Source organism: Mesoplodon densirostris, chromosome 11, assembly GCF_025265405.1.
Source record: "Mesoplodon densirostris isolate mMesDen1 chromosome 11, mMesDen1 primary haplotype, whole genome shotgun sequence".
Taxonomy (NCBI): Eukaryota; Metazoa; Chordata; class Mammalia; order Artiodactyla; family Ziphiidae; genus Mesoplodon; species Mesoplodon densirostris.
In genome coordinates, this window is record NC_082671.1 from 102525654 (window position 1) to 102547687 (window position 22034).

At 36.5% G+C, this 22034-nt stretch overlaps 1 protein-coding gene across 4 annotated transcripts in view; it reads left to right on the forward strand.

Annotated features, from left to right (window-relative positions):
• OSBPL8 (oxysterol binding protein like 8) overlaps nucleotides 1-22034 on the forward strand; it is a 159406-nt gene that overhangs the window by 40821 nt on the left and 96551 nt on the right. Inside the window, exon 3 of one of the 4 annotated variants that reach the window (XM_060112295.1) lies at nucleotides 19393-19429. The exons of the other annotated variants lie outside the window; for them this stretch is intronic. Coding sequence (XP_059968278.1) covers nucleotides 19393-19429 — 37 coding nt within the window. The remainder of the gene's footprint in view (nucleotides 1-19392; nucleotides 19430-22034) is intronic. 4 annotated transcript variants of the gene reach the window in all.

Here is a 22034-nt window from a genome sequence, read left to right on the forward strand (position 1 = left end):
TCACTAATTTATTATTGTATCATATTTGTTTTGCTGTTCAAATCTGCTGTATACTTTATTTCACCGTAATATTTTTATACCCAGTATTACTAGCTGTTTTTTTGTGATTGCTTGGTCATGCTTCATTTTTTTACAATATCCTCCAGTATCATTTTGAACATATTTATTGTGGTTGTTTTAAGTTTTTGATGGCTTTTATTTACTAATTTTCTTTCCTTCTACTGAGATTGTTCAGTTTTCCTTCTCAGTACTTGGGCTTCTTAGTATATTAATTTTTTTTGTTTGTGAGCTTGTACTTTCTTGGAAATAATATTCTCCTAGGAATATTAATTGCCTTATCTGATACTGTCCTAGATAGAAAGGTAAGAACCCAGGGACTTTTTTGGTCTGTCTAGGGAATACATGTCTTAGGGTGAAGAATCTCTTGTTAAAATCATTGTTTCATTATTCCTCATTTGCTCCTTCCACTCATATATTCTGTTTCTTAGAGAATTTTTCTGTATTTCTGCTTTGGGCATAATTCTTTTCGACAAGCTGCCTCCCTAGTTGTAATCAGTTAGCTCATTTGGGGGAAAGAACAGTGGAAGGTAGTGGTCAGCATCTTTGCCTGCACTTGTTGTGTGCATACTGCAACTGATTTAAAAACAATTTAGAAACAAAAGTGTTTAAAACTTTGTTTAATGCCTCTGGTTGGTATTAAATCGTGTTCTGCCATGGTAGTAAGGACAGAGTGGGCAGTGATCTGTCCAGTATTATAGAGAGAAAGGCCCAGAAAGATGGCTCCCAGGTCTTCCTCCTACTCTGGCCCCCTGGCCTTTCCTCCATCTGTGGTACTGTACTCTCTGTCTGCTTGAAGCTTGCTCCCCATCCATCCATCTCAGTGATGGGTTCAGGGAGGGTGTTAGTTACTTCACTGGTAAGTAACTCAGTTCCCATTTGTAAAAAAAGTTGGTTACTTTCTTTTTGGCTTTGTGTTCCCTGTGTGAAGGCTGGCTGAGGTGGTGGCTGAAAGGGGACCAAAAACACCAAAAGAACAGCAGCCCTGTTGGACAGTTCATCTATATTAAGATCTTTGTCAGCTGTGACATGCCCACAGTTTAAAAATCAGAAGTCTGTTAAGGTGGCTAACTCCCAAGTAAATAGATTATGTCATTTACCCAATAGAAAGTTATTTGTTTTGCTAAATTAGACTTAAGGTGGAAACATGGTTTTAAAGATTTATTATTTCTTTCAATATCCATAACATTGCAGTCATTCAAATTTTGAAAGTATGGTTTGAAGGTTTTTCATAAGCATTATCATTTGCTGTTTCTCCTAAGTTTTGAGACATGCAGATGCTTCTTATAAACAGGATACAGTAAAAGCCAAGACATCCATAGCTCTACCTTTAACTCTTAATTAAAATTATGTGCATTAAGAATCTTAAATTTTTCCTACTTTTTAAAAAAATAAAATGAGAGTCCCACAAAACCTCAGAAAGACATGTGAAGGATTAGAATTTCAGCATGTCAGAGATACATAAAGATAAAATTTGATTAAAAGTTCAAGAAAATCTCTACCTGTCCAACTGTCTAGTGAGAATAGAGCAATGAAGGGATATTTATCCAGACCTCACCTCAGTAGGTTTTCATTAACTTGTGACTACTTCAGAAGTCACCTTAAGTTTAACATGGTGAAAACAACAGCAGTGGAGCAAGAAAGAGCTTGAGAGAGGGAATGAATTTACATATATGTATATGAATTTATATTTGTATGTGTGTATGTACATGTATACCCACACACACACGTGAAATTTAATTTTAGCCGAACATATATTGAGTCTAGAAAACTAGCCTACCATCATTGAACATATCTATACACATAGTACCTCGCCAGGTTTATGACTATACCATGTTTGGAGCATATTTTAGGTCTCAGAGGCAATATTGCTTGCTGCTTTAGGGGAATTAGTAGAAAATAAAGCTAGAGGAAATGAATAACAACTAACATTTTTAAAATTTCTATAATGTGCCAGAGCTGTTCTAAGTACTTTGTAGATAAACTCATGTAATCTTCACATAACCCTATGAGATAATATAATTTACTATCTCAGTAGTAAATAGATGAGGACACAGAGAGTTAAGAAAGTTGCTCAGGGTCACACAACTAGTAAGTGGCAGAACTGGGATACATTTTGTCTCCAGAGGCTAAGCTTTAATCTTTTTCCTGTATTGCATCTCACCTGTGATGTTAGAATCAGATTATACAGAGCCTTGAATACTATTTTTACAGTTTGGGATTTTTGTTTTTAATGTAATGTCAAACCATTGAATTTTTTTTCTTTCTTTTTGAGTAGGGAAACAACCTGTTCAGAGTGTGGCTTAGGAAAATTATCTTGACAGAATTATGGATATTGGAGGGAGGGGCAACCAACTGAACATTAGAGTTATCTGGGTTGTTCTGAAAAATCCCAGTGCTCAGGCTGTTCAATTGAATTAGAATCTTAGAGGGTGAGACACAGACATCAGTACTTTTTAAAGTCTCCTAGGTGATTTCAATGCCCAACTAAGGCTGAGAACCATAGAAATAGAGATGGTTAGCCCATGGAACAAGTTAGCATACAGTTTTGTCAACTAGGTAAAAGACAGTTAAAACCTGTCGGGTCATAGTAGCAAAACAGACAGTATGTCCCATCTGGATTTTCCTTTTCCCCCTAGATTTCTAAAATCTGCACTTTCCCTATTTGGGTTACTGTATTTGTATAGAGAAAAAACATTATTTTTTGCAGTCTTACTGTGTGCCCTCACCAGGGCTTGATGTCTCACACACTTTCTCATTTAATTCCCTCCATAGTACTGTGAAGTAGATATTACTCTGTTTTTAGAGATGAAGAAACTGAGGCTCTAAAGGGGTTAGTAATTTTTCTAAGTCACATAAGCTAGTCAGTGGGCCATGTTAGGATTCAAATACAGATACTCTGTTATTCATGTCATTGAATGTAAGGCTAATATTTTTATGTTGTAAACTGATCTGTATTACACCTAGCCTTTTAAGCATCCCTTTAAAGTTTTTACATACATTACCTAAAATAATGTATACTTTGATAAATATGCAATCCATGATGTATTTTATTTTACCCAAAGTTTTGTTCTCCTGTAACTAATTTTGACTTTTCTATCCAGAGTGAATTTTTTGGCATTTCGGCACCACATAGTTGCTGACACATGGAGAGGAGTTGCTGACTGCATTTTTATATGTGGTAGATATTATGAGTCATGGAGGGTGACATTTCCATATTATCATTAGCAGTCTTGCCTGTGGCTTGATCAACATAATTTACTAATGAATGATTTGTTAGAATAGAACTTCAGAAGGAAAGAAGGTATTTGTTATACAGTTCTTATGTCTTAATTCAATTTCTGGTCATGATTCATTATAGAATATAGGCTCATGTATCTGTGTAAAGAATTGGTCAGGGCTTCCCTGGTGGCGCAGTGGTTGAGAGTCCGCCTGCCGACGCAGGGGACGTGGGTTCGTGCTCCGGTCCGGGAAGATCCCACATGCCACGGAGCAGCTGGGCCCGTGAGCCATGGCCGCTGAGCCTGCGCGTCCGGAGCCTGTGCTCCGCAACGGGAGAGGCCACAACAGTGAGAGGCCTGCGTACCGCAAAAAAAAAAAAAAAAAAAAAAAAAGAATTGGTCAAAATGAAATTGCAGGTAATGTAAGCTCTTATTTCAAACTGAAACTCGAAATTATGTAAACAGATCATAAGATTAAGCATCATAAACTGAAATATTTATGTACGTGAGCTGCCCCATATAACCAGCTATCATACCTAGCCTGGCATGATAGTGATGGGATAACATGGTTTCTGTTGAGCTGTTATTCCATAACCTTTTCAGGTAACTATGGATGGTTAGGTCAGATATAGAGGAACATGTTAATGAGGTCAAATGCCAAGGTCATCGGTTTAATTCTTTTAGTGGACAGTTAACTTTTTTCTTATTTTATAAATACAGACTTCACCAGCAGTCTCACATTAGTTACAACTGACATCACATTGATTGATTTTGAACTTCCTTTGTATGTGAAGGTCTTGATGAAGGAGGTTGGTTTAAACCTGGCAAGAGACCACTAGTACCAGAAGAAATATAATTTATGCTCCATTACCAAAAACCGGTGGTGAATCTGTAACAGTGTCACTTATGAAGGATAGAATTATTGAAGAAAAGGCACGGGAGAATTTCTAGCAATGGACTTCGGGCATATGATGGCCAAAGGCTAATAGTGGAAGAAAAGACAAATATACTTCAAATTACAGCTAAGGATGTTCTTAGGATTGAGGTAATTTTCTATGTTGAATTGTTAGTATAACAGAATTTTAGTACTGTAACAGATGTCATGAGCAAATAAGAAAACTAAATTCAAAATATTTATTCAAGTTTACTTAGGAAATACTGATTGACTTAGGTTTAGAATAGGTTTAGAACTCAGATTTCATGGTTCTAGCCCATATTAGTTCTTTGCATATCTATTTTAAGCATGCAGAATGTTAAATTTTGGAAAATACAAAGATGAGCAAGACTTGTTTTTTGTCATAGGAGAATTGAAACTACTTCCTTTAATAGAGGAACTCAACGAACTACATATGTATAATAAATTCTTTGCTAGGTATTAGGGTTATAATACTGACTGAGCCTTTTTTTCATTCATGCATTTATTCATTCATTCATTCAGTGTTTGTTGAGTGTCTTCCATGTGCCAGGCTCTGTTCTAATCTTAAAGGATTCGACAGTGAACAGAATAGACAAAGTTCCTACTCTAGTGGAGTTAACATTCCATTGGAGAAGGACCAAAAATATACATAAATATATACTGTGCTGTGTGATGATTGTTGTGATGAAAAATAAAGCAGGGTAAGGAGGATAAAGAGTACCAGAATTGGAGATAGGTGTTGCTATTTTCTAGGAATATCATGGAAGTCTTCTGATGAAGTGACTTTTAAACAGAGTCCTAAAGGTAGCTTTCTAGGCAGAGGTAAGAGCCAAGTGTGAAGCTCACAAATCTTTCATGCAGACTGGTGGTTGGGCTGTAAGTATTGAGGTTTAGGGGAAAGGTGAATGAAGGGTCTTTCTACCTCCTCACTCAGGAAGATGGAAGTACAGGTCCCTAGGAACACATGGAGCTCTATGGCTGCCCGCTGCACCTCTGCCTGATAGAAGGATGCAGTGACAAAACAGATGGAGTGAGTATCCCTTTGTTATGCCTGGCGTAGGAAGTCAGGAATACCCTTACCAAGGATGTGCTGTTTTTTCTGGGATAATAAGAATGAGTGTACCAGGAGAGTGATTGGGATGGCCCTAAGGGGCTGGAGTTCAGGAGAGGTTAAGGTGGGAAACTAATTTGGGGAGTTGTCAGTGAATAGAATCCATAAAAATCAAGTCAGTGGAATCATTCATGGAAAGCATGTTGCATGGGGACAAAAGAGATTCTAGGCCGCAACCTTGGGAAATAACTATCCTAAGGGAGAAGAAGGGGAAGGGGGCCAGGCAGAAAGAGGAAAGGAGAGAAAGGAGAGAAAATAGCTTGGAAATTAAGGAAGGGGGGAGAGTTTTGAGAAAAGCAGTGGTCAACAATGACAAATGCTAGAGAGTGGTCAGTGGGTTGAGCTGGGGAGAGCTAAGGTTGTGCTAGACTTGAATTGTCCAATGGTTCAGTTTGACAACACTGTAACTAGACCATTGTAATATTAGGAAAAAATTAAATAACAAATTAATTTTTACCTATTTATGGTAGCAGTAGAGGAAATACTATGAGATAACTATGCATTGTTAAAGAACTGGTATTAGAAAGTCAGTGTTGGGGAAAGATAAACTTCATCTTGAACTTTGGTAGCAGAATTGGCAATTTGAGTTGAGCCTTCAAGGCAGGGAACTTTGGAGCTATTGAACAGGGAAGCAAAAACAATGTAGGGAGAATATTGCAGATTGCTCTGAGCAATCAGTTTTACTAGACAGATAATTTGGATAAGTGAAATTTTGGAGTTGCAAGGCTGTCTCATAGGAGATCAAAACATTTCTGTGGAATGAATAATGGGTCAAATTGTAGACGATTTAAATATCAGGGTTGGGGCTTTTTTTCCTAAAGAATGGGTGCTATCAAATATTTTTAAGTGGAGGAGCAACATGGCCCAAGTGATAGGTTAGGGAATTAACTTGGTAAATTAATCATTCCCTTCTTGGTCCTTTCTTAGTCTTTGTCATTTATTGTACCACTCAGTAATTCTGCCTTATGTCTGTATAATGCTTTAACAAAAATTTATAAAGTACACTCATGTAAACTATTATTAAGCCTCACAACAACTTTGGAAAGTTGTAAGGTTTAATAATTGTGTACTCACAGAGGAGAAAATAAACTTCAGAACAGCTAAATGACTTGCTAATGATAGGTCTGGCTTGAATAATGAGTAATATTGGGTAGATTGGGTGGAGATAACTTACCTTAAAGTCAGATGAATTACTGTACTACAGTATATACAGTCTTCAATATATGGTGATATTCTTAGCAACAGGGACCAGGTCTTTATTGTGTGTTTGAACTTCAGTATTTAGTGTAGTAGGTAAATGAGTAAGGTAAGACTGAGTGCAGGGACATCTATTAGAAGGAAGATGCAAAAGCTCAGAAATGTGGTGATGTGGGTCTGGCCTGGTTAGTATTAATGGGAATTGAAAGAAAGGACTAGATGTGAGATAGATATTGTCTAGGTAAAATTAATTAGAATTTAATGACTTAATCAGATGTTAGGGGGAAAATAGAGTCTCAGTGACTCAAGGGTTTAGGTCTGAGTGATTGAAAGAAAGATGGTACCGTTGAAAGAATTGAGAACGTTGGCATGGAAGTTGGTTTCCGAGGGAAGCTACTGAGTATGATTTTTGACATAAAGATGCTTCTAAAACAAGTTTAAGCCTTTTCTTTGTTAACAGAATTTTTTTTCTTTTTTAATTTTTTAATTTAATTTATTTTTTTATACAGCAGGTTCTTATTAGTCATCAATTTTATACATATCAGTGTATACATGTCACTCCCAATCGCCCAATTCATCACACCACCATCCCCACGCCACTGCGGCTTTCCCCCCTTGGTGTCCATACGTTTGTCCTATAATCTGTGTCTCAACTTCTGCCCTGCAGACCGGTTCATCGGTACCATTTTTCTAGGATCCACATATATGCGTTAATATAAGATATTTGTTTTTCTCTTTCTGACTTACTTCACTCTGTATGACAGTCTCTAGATCCACCCACGTCTCAACAAATGACCCAATTTCGTTCGTTTTTATGGCTGAGTAATACTCCATTGTATATATGTACCACATCTTCTTTATCCATTCGTCTGTCGATGGGCATTTAGGTAGCTTCCATGACCTGGCTATTGTAAATAGTGCTGCAGTGAACATTGGGGTGCATGTGTCTTTTTGAATTATGGTTTTCTCTGAGTATGTGCCCAGTAGTGGGATTACAGGATCATGTGGTAGTTCTATTTTTAGTTTTTTAAGGAACCTCCATACTGTTCTCCATAGTGGCTGTATCAATTTACATTCCCACCAACAGTGCAAGAGGGTTCCCTTTTCTCCACACCCTCTCCAGCATTTGTTGTTTGTAGATTCTCTGATGATGCCCATTCTAACTGTGTGAGGTGATACCTCATTGTAGTTTTGATTTGCATTTCTCTAATAATTAGTGATGTTGAACAGCTTTTCATGTGCTTCTTGGCCATCTGTATGTCTTCTTTGGAGAAATGTCTATTTAGGTCTTCTGCCCATTTTTGGATTGGGTTGTTTATTTTTTTAATATTGAGCAGCATGAGCTGTTTGTATATTTTGGAGATTAATCCTTTGTCTGTTGATTCATTTGCAAATAGTTTTTCCCATTCTGAGGGTTGTCTTTTCGTCTTGTTTATGGTTTCCTTTGCTGTGCAAAAGCTTTTAAGTTTCATTAGGTCCCATTTGTTTATTTTTGTTTTTCTTTCCATTACTCTAGGAAGTGGATCAAAAAAGATCTTGCTGTGATTTATGTCAAAGAATGTTCTTCCTATGTTTTCCTCTAAGAGTTTTATAGTGTCCAGTCATACATTTAAGTCTCTAATCCATTTTGAGTTTATTTTTGTGTATGGCGTTAGGGAGTGTTCTAATTTCATTCTCTTACATGTAGCTGTCCAGTTTTCCCAGCACCACTTATTGAAGAGACTGTCTTTTCTCCATTGTATATCCTTACCTCCTTTGTCATAGATTAGTTGATCATAGGTGCGTGGGTTTATCTCTGGGCTTTCTATCTTGTTCCATTGATCTATGTTTCTGTTTTTGTGCCCGTACCATATTGTCTTGATTACTGTAGCTTTGTAGTATAGTCTGAAGTCAGGGAGTCTGATTCCTCCAGCTGTTTTTTTCCCTCAAGACTGCTTTGGCTGTTTGGGGTCTTTTGTGTCTCCATACAAATTTTAAGACTTTTTGTTCTAGTTCCATAAAAATGCCATTGGTAATTTGATAGGAATTGCATTGAATCTGTAGATTGCTTTGGGTGGTATACTCATTTTCACAATATTGATTCTTCCAATCCAAGAACATGGTATATCTCTCTGTCTGTTGGTATCATCTTTAATTTCTTTCATCAGTGTCTTATAGTTTTCTGCATACAGGTCTTTTGTCTCCCTAGGTAGGTTTATTCCTAGATATTTTATTCTTTTTGTGGCAAAGGTAAATGGGAGTGTGTCCTTAATTTCTCTTTCAGATTTTTCATCATTAGTGTATAGGAATGCTAGAGATTTCTGTGCATTAATTTTGTATCCTGCAACTTTACCAAATTCACTGATTAGCTCTAGTAGTTTTCTGGTGGCATCTTTAGGATTCTCTATGTATACTATCATGTCATCTGCAAACAATGACAGTTATACTTCTTCTTTTCCAATTTGTATTCCTTTTATTTCTTTTTCTTCTCTGATTGTCATAGCTAGGACTTCCAAAGCTATGTTGAATAATAGTGGTGAGAGTGGGCAACCTTGTCTTGTTCCTGATCTTTCTCCTTTTTCATTTCTAATTGATTTGAGTCCTCTCCCTCTTTTTCTTGATGAGTCTGGCTAATGGTTTATCAATTTTGTTTATTTTCTCAAAGAACCAGCTTTTAGTTTTATTGATCTTTGCTATTTTTTTTTGTTTCTGTTTCATTTATTTCTGCTCTGATCTTTATGATTTCTTTCCTTCTGCTAACTTTGGGTTTTGTTTGTTCTTCTTTCTCTAGTTCCTTTAGGTGTAACATTAGATTGTTTGAGATTTTTCTTGTTTCTTGAGGTAGGCTTGTATAGCTATAAACTTCCCTCTTAGAACTGCTTTTGCTACATCCCGTAGGTTTTGGATCATCATGTTTTCATTGTCATTTGTCTCTAGGTATTTTTTGATTTCCTCTTTGATTTCTTCAGTGATCTCTTGGTTATTTAGTAACGTATTGTTTAGCCTCCATGTGTTTGTGTTTTTTACGTTTTTTTCCCTGTAATTCATTTCTAATCTCATAGCGTTGTGGTCAGAAAAGATGCTTGATATGATTTCAATTTTCTTGAATTTACTGAGGCTTGATATGTGACCCAAGATGTGATCTATCCTGGAGAATGTTCTGTGTGCACTTGAGAATAAAGTGTAATCTGCTGTTTTTGGATGGAATGTCCTATAAATATCAATTAAATCTATCTGGTCTATTGTGTCATTTAAAGCATGTGTTTCCTTATTTGTTTTCATTTTGGATGGTCTGTCCATTGGTGTAAGTGAGGTGTTAAAGTCCCCCACTCTTATTGTGTTACTGTCGCTTTCCTCTTTTAGAGCTGTTAGCAGTTGCCTTGTGTATTGAGGTGCTCCTATGTTGGGTGCATATATATTTATAAATGTTATATGTTCTTCTTGGATTCATTCTCCGATCGTTATGTAGTGTCCTTCCTTGCCTCTTGTAACATTCTTTATTTTAAGGTCTATTTTATCTGATATGAGTATTGCTACTCCAGCTTTGTTTTGATTTCCATTTGTATGGGATATCTTTTTCCATCCCCTCATTTTCAGTCTGTATGTGTCCCTAGGTCTGAAGTGGGTCTCTTGTAGACAGAATATATATGGGTTTGTTTTTGTATCCATTCAGCAAACCTGTGTCTTTTGGTTGGAGCATTTAATCCATTCACGTTTAAGGTAATTATCGATATGTATGTTCCTCTGACCATTTTCTTAATTGTTTTGGGTTTGTTTCTGTAGGTCCTTTTCTTCTCTTGTGTTTCCCACTTAGAGAAGTTCGTTTAGCATTTGTTGTAGAGCTGGTTTGGTGGTGCTGAATTCTCTTAGCTTTTGCTTGTCTGTAAAGCTTTTGATTTCTCCATCAAATCTGAATGAGATCCTTGCTGGGTAGAGTAATCTTGGTTATAGGTTCTTCCCTTTCATCACTTTAAGTATATCATGTATATCATGATATACTTAAGTATATCACTCCCTTCTGGCTTGTAGAGTTTTTGCTGGGAAATCAGCTGTTAACCTTACGGGAGTTCCCTTGTATGTTATTTGTTGTTTTTCCCTTTCTGCTTTCAATAATTTTTCTTTGTCTTTAATTTTTGCCAATTTGATTACTATGTGTCTCGGCGTGTTTCTCCGTGGGTTTATCCTGTATGGGACTCTCTGTGCTTCCTGGACTTGGGTGGCTATTTCCTTTCCCATGTTAGGGAAGTTTTTGACTATAATCTCTTCAGATATTTTCTCTGGTCCTTCCTCTCTCTCTTCTCCTTCTGGGACCCCTATAAAGCGAATGTTGTTGCGTTTAATGTTGTCCCAGAGGTCTCTTAGGCTGTCTTCATTTCTTTTCATTCTTTTTTTTCTTTATTCTGTTCTGCAGCAGTGAATTCCACCATTCTGTCTTCCAGGTCACTTATCCGTTCTTCTGCCTCAGTTTTTCTGCTATTGAATCCTTCTAGTGTATTTTTCATTTCAGTTATTGTATTGTTCATCTGTGTTTGTGTGTTCTTTAATTCTCCTAGGTCTTTGTTAAACATTTCTTGCATCTTCTCGATCTTTGCCTCCATTCTTTTTCTGAGGTCCTGGATCATCTTCACTATCATTATTCTGAATTCTTTTTCTGGAATGTTGCCTATCTCCATTTCATTTAGTTGTTTTTCTGGGGTTTTATCTTGTTCCTTCATCTGGTACATAGCCCTCTGCCTTTTCATCTTGTCTATCTTTCTGTGAATGTGGTTTTAGTTCCACAGGCTGCAGGATTGTAGTTCTTCTTGCTTCTGCTGTTTGCCCTCTGGTGGATGAGGCTATCTAAGAGGCTTGTGCAAGTTTCCTGATGGGAGAGACTGGTGGTGGGTAGAGCTGACTGTTGCTCTGGTGGGCAGAGCTCAGTAAAACTTTAATCCGCTTGACTGCTGATAGGTGGGGCTGGGTTCCCTCCCTGTTGGTTGTTTGGCCTGAGGCAACCCAACACTGGAGCCTACCTGGGCTCTTTGGTGGGGCTAATGGCAGACTCTGGGAGGGCTCACGCCAAGGAGTACTTCCCAGAACCTCTGCTGCCAGTGTCCTTGTCCCCACAGTGAGCCACAGCCACCCCCTGCCTCTGCAGGAGACCCTCCAAGACTAGCAGGTAGGTCTGCTTGAGTCTCCCCTGGGGTCTCTGCTCCCCGGGGTCTCTGCTTCTTCCCCTGGGTCCCGATGCGCACACTACTTTGTGTGTGCCCTCTAGAGTGGAGTCTCTGTTTCCCCCAATCCCGTCGAAGTCCTGCAATCAAATCCCGCTAGACTTCAAAGTCTGATTCTCTAGGAATTCCTCCTCCCGTTGCCGCACCCCCAGGTTGGGAAGCCTGACGTGCGGCTCAGAATCTTCACTCCAGTGGGTGGACTTCTGTGGTATAAGTGTCCTCCAGTCTGTGAGTCACCCACCCAGCAGTTATGGGATTTGATTTTACTGTCATTGCGCCCCTCCTACCGTCTCATTGTGGCTTATCCTTTGTCTTTGGATGTGGGGTATCTTTTTTGGTGAGTTCCAGTGTCTTCCTGTCTATGATTGTCCAGCAGCTAGCTGTGATTCTGGTGTTCTCACAAGAGGGAGTGAGAGCACGTCCTTCTACTCCGCCATCTTGGTTCAGGGCCTGTTAACAGAATTTTAGAACCAGAAGTTAATTTGCAATAATGTCCAAACATACAGGTAGGAATGTGTTGGGATGAAGTTTTGGAGATAGGCTAGGTCTGAAGAAGAAACTTGAAAGTTGTCTGAATAAAGGTAGCAAATGAGCCTTGATTAAGAATGGAATCTGCAGGAAGAGAGCAGGTAGAAAGAACACAACAAATAGTTGAGGATTGAGCATTGGTTAAGGTCACTCACTTATTGAATTGGAGGACCAAGTGGAGGTAGGAAATTAGGAGAAAGGAAGCCAGAGCAGTGGCGTATTTTAGAAACTAAAGGAGGAGAGGGCTTGCATGGTGGACGGGCTGGTATAATTAAATATATGCAAGGAGGATAAGAACTGTGAAGAAGCCCCAGAACGTGTCTGAGAAGACTTCATGGGTTGGCAGATGGATTGTCATTTCCTGAAGGGATTTTTTTTTAAGGATTTAGTTTCCAGTGTATAGATGCTGGTAAACATACTATTGCACTGTTTTTTTTTGCTACTTTTTAAAAGATTAATGCACCACTTAATTCATTTGATAAACTGTACGTGCTCTCTAGATTCAGATTCAGGTATACGAAATTAAATCACTCCTGAGAAAATTTGTCTTTTTTTTTAGATCTTGCCATTTACAGAAGTTGCTGAAGTTCAAGAGACAGAGAGTAATATATGGTATTATGTTCAAAATGTTAACATTTTTGGGGTTTTTTTTAGGTTAGATTCTTAAAATATATTTTCCACTATGTTTAATCATAGATGATTATGCCATTATAAAATGTAGCTAATATAGATCAAAAAGATCACTCTGAAAATTGCGTTTTCATTTTTCCAATATGTAAATAGATTTAATCTTTTTTTACTATAAAAGTAATGTATACCAATGTGGCATATTTAAACAGTAAAGAAAAATATAATAAATAAAATTCTACCTTCTAGAGGTAACCACTGTTTTTATTTTGGTGGCATATATGTGTTCATATGTGTATATCTTACACATGAAATTTCATAAAAATGGAGTCATATCATACAAACTTCTTTATAACCTACTTTAAAAAATTTTTATTTTACTGAAGTATAGTTGATTTACAATGTTGTGTTAATTTCTGCTGTATAGCAAAGTGATTCAGTATAACACTCTTAAAAGCCAATATATAATGAATGTTTTTCAGTCCCTGAAAAAAAAACCAAACTATAATGACTACATAGTATTTTATTATGTGAATGTATTATTATTTATTTAATTCTCTGTTTTAAGTAGATTACTATAAATGATGTGATAAATATACTTGAACACATCTTTTAGTATACATTCCTAGCGGTGGAATTGCTGTATCGAAAATGTAACTGCCTGGCAGATGAGATCATATTCTCTAACAGCAATAAACTCTAGTCCCAGAAAAATATTCCCTTAAAATCTCTCCTGTAAAACTCAGGGATAAAATGTGCACATGTGTGTTTTGCAAATGATTGCAGGAATATGAAAAAATTCATTTAAGTATAGAATGATGACTCCTGTTTAAAGAACAAACAGATCTCAGCTATGCTGTATATCCCTCATTGAAGTTCCTTACTCTAAGAGCCAAAGACAACACTAAGTAGAACATTCTTTTTTTAAAAAATTTTCTGTTTTTTAAAAAATTTATTCTACTTATTTTTTTTTTTTTTTTATTTTTAATTTTTGGCTGCACTGGGTCTGTGCTGCTGTGTGCTGGCTTTCTCTAGTTGCAGCAAGCCGGGACTACTCTTCGTGTTGGTGTGCGGGCTTCTCACTGCGGTGGCTTCTCTTGTTGCGGAGCATGGGCTCTAGGTGCATGGGCTTCAGTAGTTGTGGCACACGGGCTTAGTTGCTCCGCAGCATGTGGGATCTTCCTGGACCAGGGCTTGAACCCGTGTCCCCTGCATTGGCAGGTGGATTCTCAGAATTGTGGCTTCTGAGAGCCCACTGAAGTAGGAGTGCTTCTCTGAGTACAACTTGATCAACTGTATTGGGGGAAGAGGTGCCATCTGCTTGAAATTTTATTTTTAAGCTCTACTCATATCAGTGCTTGATAAGCTATTTGTACTTTTCTTAAGCTCAACAGGTAAGTCAAATCAATAAAACAGGGAGGTGCCGTGCTGAAGGCAATGAAATCAAGCTATAGACCTCATGGTATTGTTTCTGTATTATGTATATAGGGTGGCCATCTGTCCTGGATTGCTCAGGACTGAGGGGCTTCTCAGGTTGAAGGGTGTGATTATGAACTTCTAACTCTTCCTTTACATTTCTTAAAGGTCACAAGTTTTATGCTAATTATAGATGGCATGGCAAATATTTAGAAGTACATGATAGTAAAATCACATTTTTTGTATTATGCTCTTTTCCTGATATTTGTAGACTAAAATCAGTAAAGATTTAGATAATGGCTATATTTCATGCTTTTATTTAAAGTACTGGCAGTATGCTATTGAATACTAAGTAGAAAAATTCCAGGCATGTTACTATTTTATTATTTTTCAGCTCATGCTTTCTGCCAAAGTAGAGAATTTATTTATATGATAAAAAATTTGAGATGACTGTATGGACATTGTTCAAGGGATAATTGTAAACATGGTAAGTTGCTCAGAGAGAGAAAATGTTTCTGTCATATCTTAAATGCTCTTTTTCTGAACAAGCTGAGGAGAAGACTTCGGATTCTTTGAAATTCTAGGAGTATTTTGGTTCTCTAACAAAAGCCAAGAAGAGTGGCTAGCTTTTTATTTTTTTAAATATCTTAAAAGGTACTTGCATAGAGCATTTCCACATCAATACTTCCACATCATCTTTATTCATGGGTTATACAACATGGAACTGCACAAATTAGGCCCGATCCTAAAAGCAGTAAGAATAGGCAGTGTAGTGTGCAGTTCAGCAGTGTGTAGAAGACTTCAGTGATGTCAGTTACTTGGTAAAATTAATATGTAATCTTCAATTAATTATATCTTGTTTCCCAGTTAGCATCACTTGCAAATAATTCTGGGAGGATGATTTCACTTGCATCTCAACTTAATGCCTTTTTATCCACATCCTTCTGGGAAAGGTTTCTGAAGTGAAGCTTATTTTTCATTGTGTTTCTGCTTCTATTTGTAGTGTTTCAGCTTTAATTCTTAGTTCTGTTGTTCCATTATAATATACATTTTCTGGGGGCTGTTCTTTTATCCTGTGGCATTTTTCAGTCTCCTGTGATGAAGCCATTCAGATCATATACCCTAACTATCACACATACCATAATTTATACTATTTTCTTACCAACCTAACCCTTTCCCTGTACAGGTCTGTGTGTCTAGCTGCCTACTTGACATTTTGATTTAGATGTCTGACAGGCATTTCAAACTTAACCTATTCCAAACTGAGCTACAGTTGGTCCTCCATATCTGAGGGTTCTGCATCCACAGATTTAGCCAACTGCAGATGGAAAATATTTTGGGGAAAAAAATTCCAGAAAGTTCCCAAAAGCAAAACTTGGATTTACCACATGCTATAAGCTATTTACATAGCATTTTCATTGTATTTACAACTATTTGCATAGCATTTACTTTGAATTAGATATTATACGTAATCTAGAGATGATATAAAGTATATAGGAGGATATACATGGGTTGTATACAGATACTACACCATTTTATATAAGGGACTTGAGCATCCACAGATTTTGGTATTGTGGTGGGGTGGGGTGGGGGTGGGAGGTGTCTTGGAACCAGTTCTCTCTGGATACCAAGGGATGATTGTACCTATATTTCTCCCTGTAAACTAGCTTGTCTCCCTGTCTTTTCCATCTCAGATTATGGCAGTTCATCCTTCCAGGTGCTCAGACTCCAACCCTTGACATCATTTTGATTCCTTTTTTTAGAATTACCTCATGCTTGGCCTGTTTGGAAACCCTGTTGACCTTTTACCTTCCAAATATATTTAGAACTTAACTACTTCTCATCATTGTCACTGCTCCCGTCTTGGTCCAAGTCTCCTTCATCTCTCCCCTAGATTATTGCAATAACCTCTGAACTGATAATACCCTCGTCCCTCTGGTCTATTCTCAACATGGCAGCCAGAGCAGTCCTATTAAAACATATTTCATGTATGTTACTGCTTTTCTCAGAACCACCCAATGGCTCCCTGTTTCATCCAGAATAAGACAGAAGCCTTGACTAGGTCCTGTACCGTTCTACAGCTGTTTACTTCTTTGACTTCACTGCTGCTCTCCTCCTTGCCTTGTTGCCACTCTCCCTGGAGTGCTCATCCGCTCTGAGTCCTTATGGTTCAGTTCCCTCGTTTTGTTCAGTCAGCTTGGTGGTGAAGCCTTCTTAGGCCACCCTATCTAACACTTTAACTCCTCATCTTCCCTAAGATTTTATGTCTTCATTTTCTGCTTATGTTTCCTTAGTATTTATACTGTATAATATACATCAAAATTTTACTTGTTTATTATGTTATTGTTTATCTTCCCTACTAGAACATAACTACCACAAGGACAGGATTTTTGTCTGTTGTGTTCACTGCTATATTTCTCAGTGCCTAAAATGATACCTGTCTATATAGTAGGTACTCAATGAATATTTGGATGGATGGATGGATGGATGATAGATCAATTATAAGAATAGACAGTGTTGGGCTTCCCTGGTGGCGCAGTGGTTGAGAGTCCGCCGGCCGATTCAGGGGACACAGGTTCGTGCCCTGGTCCGGGAAGATCCCACATGCCGCAGAGCGGCTGGGCCCGTGAGCCACGGCCGCTGAGCCTGCGCGTCCAGAGCCTGTGCTCTGCAACGGGAGAGGCCACAACAGTGAGAGGCCCATGTACAGCCAAAAAAAAAAAAAAAAAAAAAAAAAAAAAGAAAGAAAGAATAGACAGTGTTTACTTTGATTATTCTCCAGTGTCTCAGTCTGAGAAAAATATTGGATTAATACAGTACATTCAGATTTACATGACACCAATATGCCTGAGGATATAATGTTGAAAGCATAATTTGAAATAAATGTTCAGAAGCTGTTGTATATGCTAGGGATTATTTTCTGGGAGTAAATATATAAGGAGTACAGCTGCACAGAAGATGGCATAGTGCTTTTAATCAACAAAATCTGAGAATTATACCATACAGAACTGTACAGTGAAAGTGAACTTGATCTTTTATCCTAAGTAGAAGACCAGCTCAGAAGCTTCACATGTGACTGGCCCTTGTGAAATTAAATACTCTTAACTGTGTAAATATGGTTAGAATCATTGCTTTCCTTTAGGAAGTTACAGGTGTATCTAGGGAAACTGGTAGTTATTCATATCAGTACAGGAAGATGTTTCTAAAAGACGTCCTTGAAGGAGTTGTGAAGTTTGCCATACTTGCCTCTGGCAGGTTCCAAACTTGCTTCAGTTTTCCGATATTGTATTAGTTATTTATTGATATATAACAAATCATCCCAAAATTAAATGGTAGAAAACAAGCATTTATTATCTTACAGTTTCAGTGAGTTGGGAATTTAAGAGCAGCTTTGCTAGGTGTCTCTAGCTCAAAATCTTTCATATGGTTGCAGCCAAGCTACTGGAGGGTGGGAGCTGCCGCTGAGGGGGTCAGGGGAGACGGGAGAGCCATTTCCAAGGTCACTTGGGGTTCGTGGGCAGACCTCAGTTCCTTTGCCTCATGGGCCTTTCTACAGGGTTGCCTCATGATGCAGCAGCTGGCTTTCCCCAGGATGATCTGTCTAGGAGAGAGCAAGAGACCACAAACAAGGTTGAAGTCATAGTCTTGTTACAGTCTAATTTTGGAAATGACATCCTTTCACCTCTGCCATTTTCTGTTCATTAGAAGTGATTCAGCAAGTCCAGTATATGCTCAAAGAGAGGGAATTATACACCAAAAAGTGGGGATCCCTGGGGCCATTTTAGAGGTTGCCTGCCACAAATACTTTAATCTCTTCCCACATGCTTGCTAGCTGTAATGGATTTGAGCACAATTATTTCGTTGTCACTAAAGCTGTATTTTTTTTAGTTTATCTGTGAAACTGAAATCAGTTTATAGAAGAATGAGTTTAAATGGACACCTATAGAAAAAATGAATAGAGCAAATGCCTTTAAAGGCATTAGAACATAATTTTAAGCATTGTGAAATAACCATCACTTTAGGGAAGTAACAGAGCCAAGATTTTTTTTTCCCCCCTAGGAGACAACAGAAGCCCCAAAGCAAACAACTGCTACTTTTTTTTTTTTTTTTTTTTTTTTTTGGTCAAAACCAATTAAGATTTCCCATTCCCTTTAAATAAGACCAAACAATAATGTCATTAGTGGTGGGAACTTTTTGTTTGTTTCTTCACTTCTGATACGTTTCCATGTTTGGTATTTGAAATGAAGGAGAGAGCTAAGGACTCTGTTCCTGCCAAGGGAGACCAAAACACTTGTCTATAGGTGACATTTAGTGTAATGCTGTTTATTAAAATAGTTACTAGACAAAGATCAGCAGTCTTTTTCCTGTTTCTTTTAGTTGATTGCAAGTTAATCATTTAAGAATTGGATCTTCTGACTTCCTAGAGACTAGCAGCTCTAGATTATAGGCTTGATATTAGTGGGTCCTAAGAAAGTTTTGTCTAACTTAATAAAATTTATTGTTCTTCTAATCAATACTCTTTGTTTTTTTGCCATTTGAGAAAAAAATGTGTTCCACCTTGTTGATGTCTCTGTGAAAGCTCTTTGCACATGCTTGGCATAATATAAGCATTCAGTAAACTCCTTTCTTTATGTAGAAGAAGCATCCTGAATTTCTATGTAGTGTTAAGTGCTTTCATGGCATGCAGAACTAATATTTAATAGTGCATGGGTGTTATATATTTTTAAGCCACTTGAATTTAAAGAATGAATAACGTTTTGGCTGTCCTTTACATTTCTAAATAATTTTTTATCACTCCTAACCCATACCTTGAATTATAGTTGAAAGTAATTTTTCACTTGAGTAATTTTCAAAACAAAATACTTGGGTGATTTCATTTTTCTCTTTCCACCTTCATTTTCCAGAATTAAAACAAACATAATGCCTAAGCCAAGGTCTTTTTATGTGTGGAAAAGAAAATTCCTTGCAAATTATGATTATTAGAATTGATATGCATGTGCTTTCTACTTATAAACTAATGCTATTTTCCTTGTCCTTTTGTTTCACTGCTGCTTCAATCCTGATACATTTTGCTTCTTCCTGGTTTGGATTGTATTTGTTTGCTGCTCAATTACCCTGCATTAAAAGCTTCTTGGTGATAGCAAAGATGTCCTTGGGCCATCAAGTAAGTAGCTAAAGTTTGAATGGCATGTTTGGAGACATGATAATATTTTGATGTGTACTTAGAAAAGGCATGTGGTGTTTCCATTTTGGTTATTAAGTCTTCTACTTTTCTTTCCAGGCATTGAAATATAAAGCAAAGAATATAAATGATCATTCAGTACCCATCTGTTGTCAGTGTCCGTCTGAGATTGATAGTGTTTGTATATTTACATCTTGATTATCTGAATATGGATTATTTATTTAGCCAGTTATCTAATTCATAATTTCTAAATTCATAATTCCTAAATTATGAATTAATACTTCTTTATAGTATCCTTTCTACAATCATCACAAAGCATAGATCAGAGTACTCTGAGGCTGGATATAGTACAACAAATTCACTGCCATATGAAACTGAGAAATACTGTCTTATTTTGTCAGAATTTTTACATAATAGATAATTTGGTTATGAAAAGTTTTTATGTATACTTTGGTGATTTCATAAGTGACCTGTTTTATCTAGGGATTTAGAAGATGCACCCTTTAAATTTATGTCCAAAAAATTTTTTCTTGACCAGACGCTGTGCTAGCTTCAGGGGATACACAATGAATAAAACATGTGCCATGCCCTTAAGATCATTATATACTAGTAGGGGAGTTAGACCCATGAATACATAATTTCAAGGCTTTGTGACATATTAAAAGTCATAGAATTACTGAGGTGAATGAAACTTCAGAGATCATTTAATAAAGCATTAATTTTGTAGATGAAGAGCCTGAAGCTAAGAACTTAAATATCTAAGGAGTTAGAATTGGTTGCTAGTTCAATATGTCATCTTCTGGTTTTCAGAAATCAGAATGAAACTTTCATTTTACTGAATTCAAGTCTAACCAAATAATTAAGATATTACTGCATCATAAATCAGACAAAGATTTTAACTTTATTCAAGACCAATGTGGAAATTATATCAATTTAGGATGTTTTAGTATTTATTCCTAAATAATTGACTGTTGTAAGTCAGTTCACCACTTTGGGGCTCATTTTTTTTATTGGCTAAAGAAGGGGACTGAGCAAGATAATGGCAACCTTCTTCTAGTTGTAAAATACTTTGGTCTAGATCAGTTGCTGTTTGTCTCTAATAATGGTTATAGTATGTTTGTGATTTTGTTTTCTAAAAAGAGAGGTAATTTAAAGTGATATGCTAAAATTCCTTTTTTATTCTAATTGCAAGAATTCATAGTATTTTAAATATATTGTTTATTATAATCTAGCATTATTAGAATAGTAAAATTTAAAAGTAGAAAAAGTATACAAATCCCAGAACATTTTTATGCTTTCTTGTTCAGCCTTACTTGTGATACCTGGTAGATATTTTCAATGCATTTTTCAGTTACTTTAATTACCTCATATATTTAGATGTTGGCTCAGGTGAACTGACTGGCACTGCTGAACTTTACAAATAGAATTGCATTTTTAGAAATTTATTGTGGTTCTATATTTTAAGCATATGTAAATTAAAATATACAACATATAGTAGAGATGAGTTTATATTGTACTCTGCCAACTGTTTAAAGACCGAGGCTGTATAATTATTTACTGCAGACCATATATCTTTTTGAGTGAAAAGTAATTTCACATAGTACTTCATTAGGATCTGTACAATTGAATGAAAAAACTATGAAGATCATATTCAAATTACTTATGTATTTGAGAAAAGGTATACCCTCTGTAAGGGGATATTTAGGATTTTCATAGAGATTTGTATGACTTTAAACAATTACTTTACTTCTTAGTTTTCATTTAGATTAAAAGCAAACACCAGACTTTTTGAGGCTTGTAATATTCTTCAGATTTTGTATTGATGAGTTCAATTCAGAAAGAATGGTAGTTATAGAATCATATTCTCTTAGAAGTTACAGTATGTTAATTATATTACTATTAATTATTCCAGTGTGATTAGTTTTTACCATATTTAAAAATAATATGAATAGCAAAGTAGGTTGCTTTGCTTTACTTTGACTACAAAGTAGAACCAGGAGAGGGCACTATAATGCTAATATCTTTAGAAGGTGAGTCAGTTGATTGAATTACCAGAAACTGTTTTGGAATCCTGCAGTGATTCATTGGTCAAATATCGATCCAAGCATTTAGTAAGTATTTATTGTCAGTTTTATGCCAAAGGATACAAGTGGAAATAATGTCACTGCCCTTCTTGAGTTTATATGTGACTAGTCTACTGTTGTGCAAGTGATATAGGACATCAAAATGATTTTTATATTACACAGATTTTCTGTATAGTTAATGTTTGTGAATGGGGTGAGAGAAAAATTTAAAAATGCTTTCTGTTTTTAAGGAAATATACTCTGTGTATTGCTATTTCTACAAGTCCTCTCATTTCAAGGTTAACAAAATCATAAACAGTAACACCTCAATCAATAAGGAGTTAGAAAGGGGTGAATAGAACTAAGTTTACACTTTTCCTTTTTTATATAGTGAAGTTATTCAAGACTTAGATATGTATGTCTTTCTTATGGAATACTAAAGCATACTTTAATTCTTTTAGCTGTTCTTATAATGTATTTAAATTAGCCTTAAATGTACTAATACTATAAAAGAATATATGAAG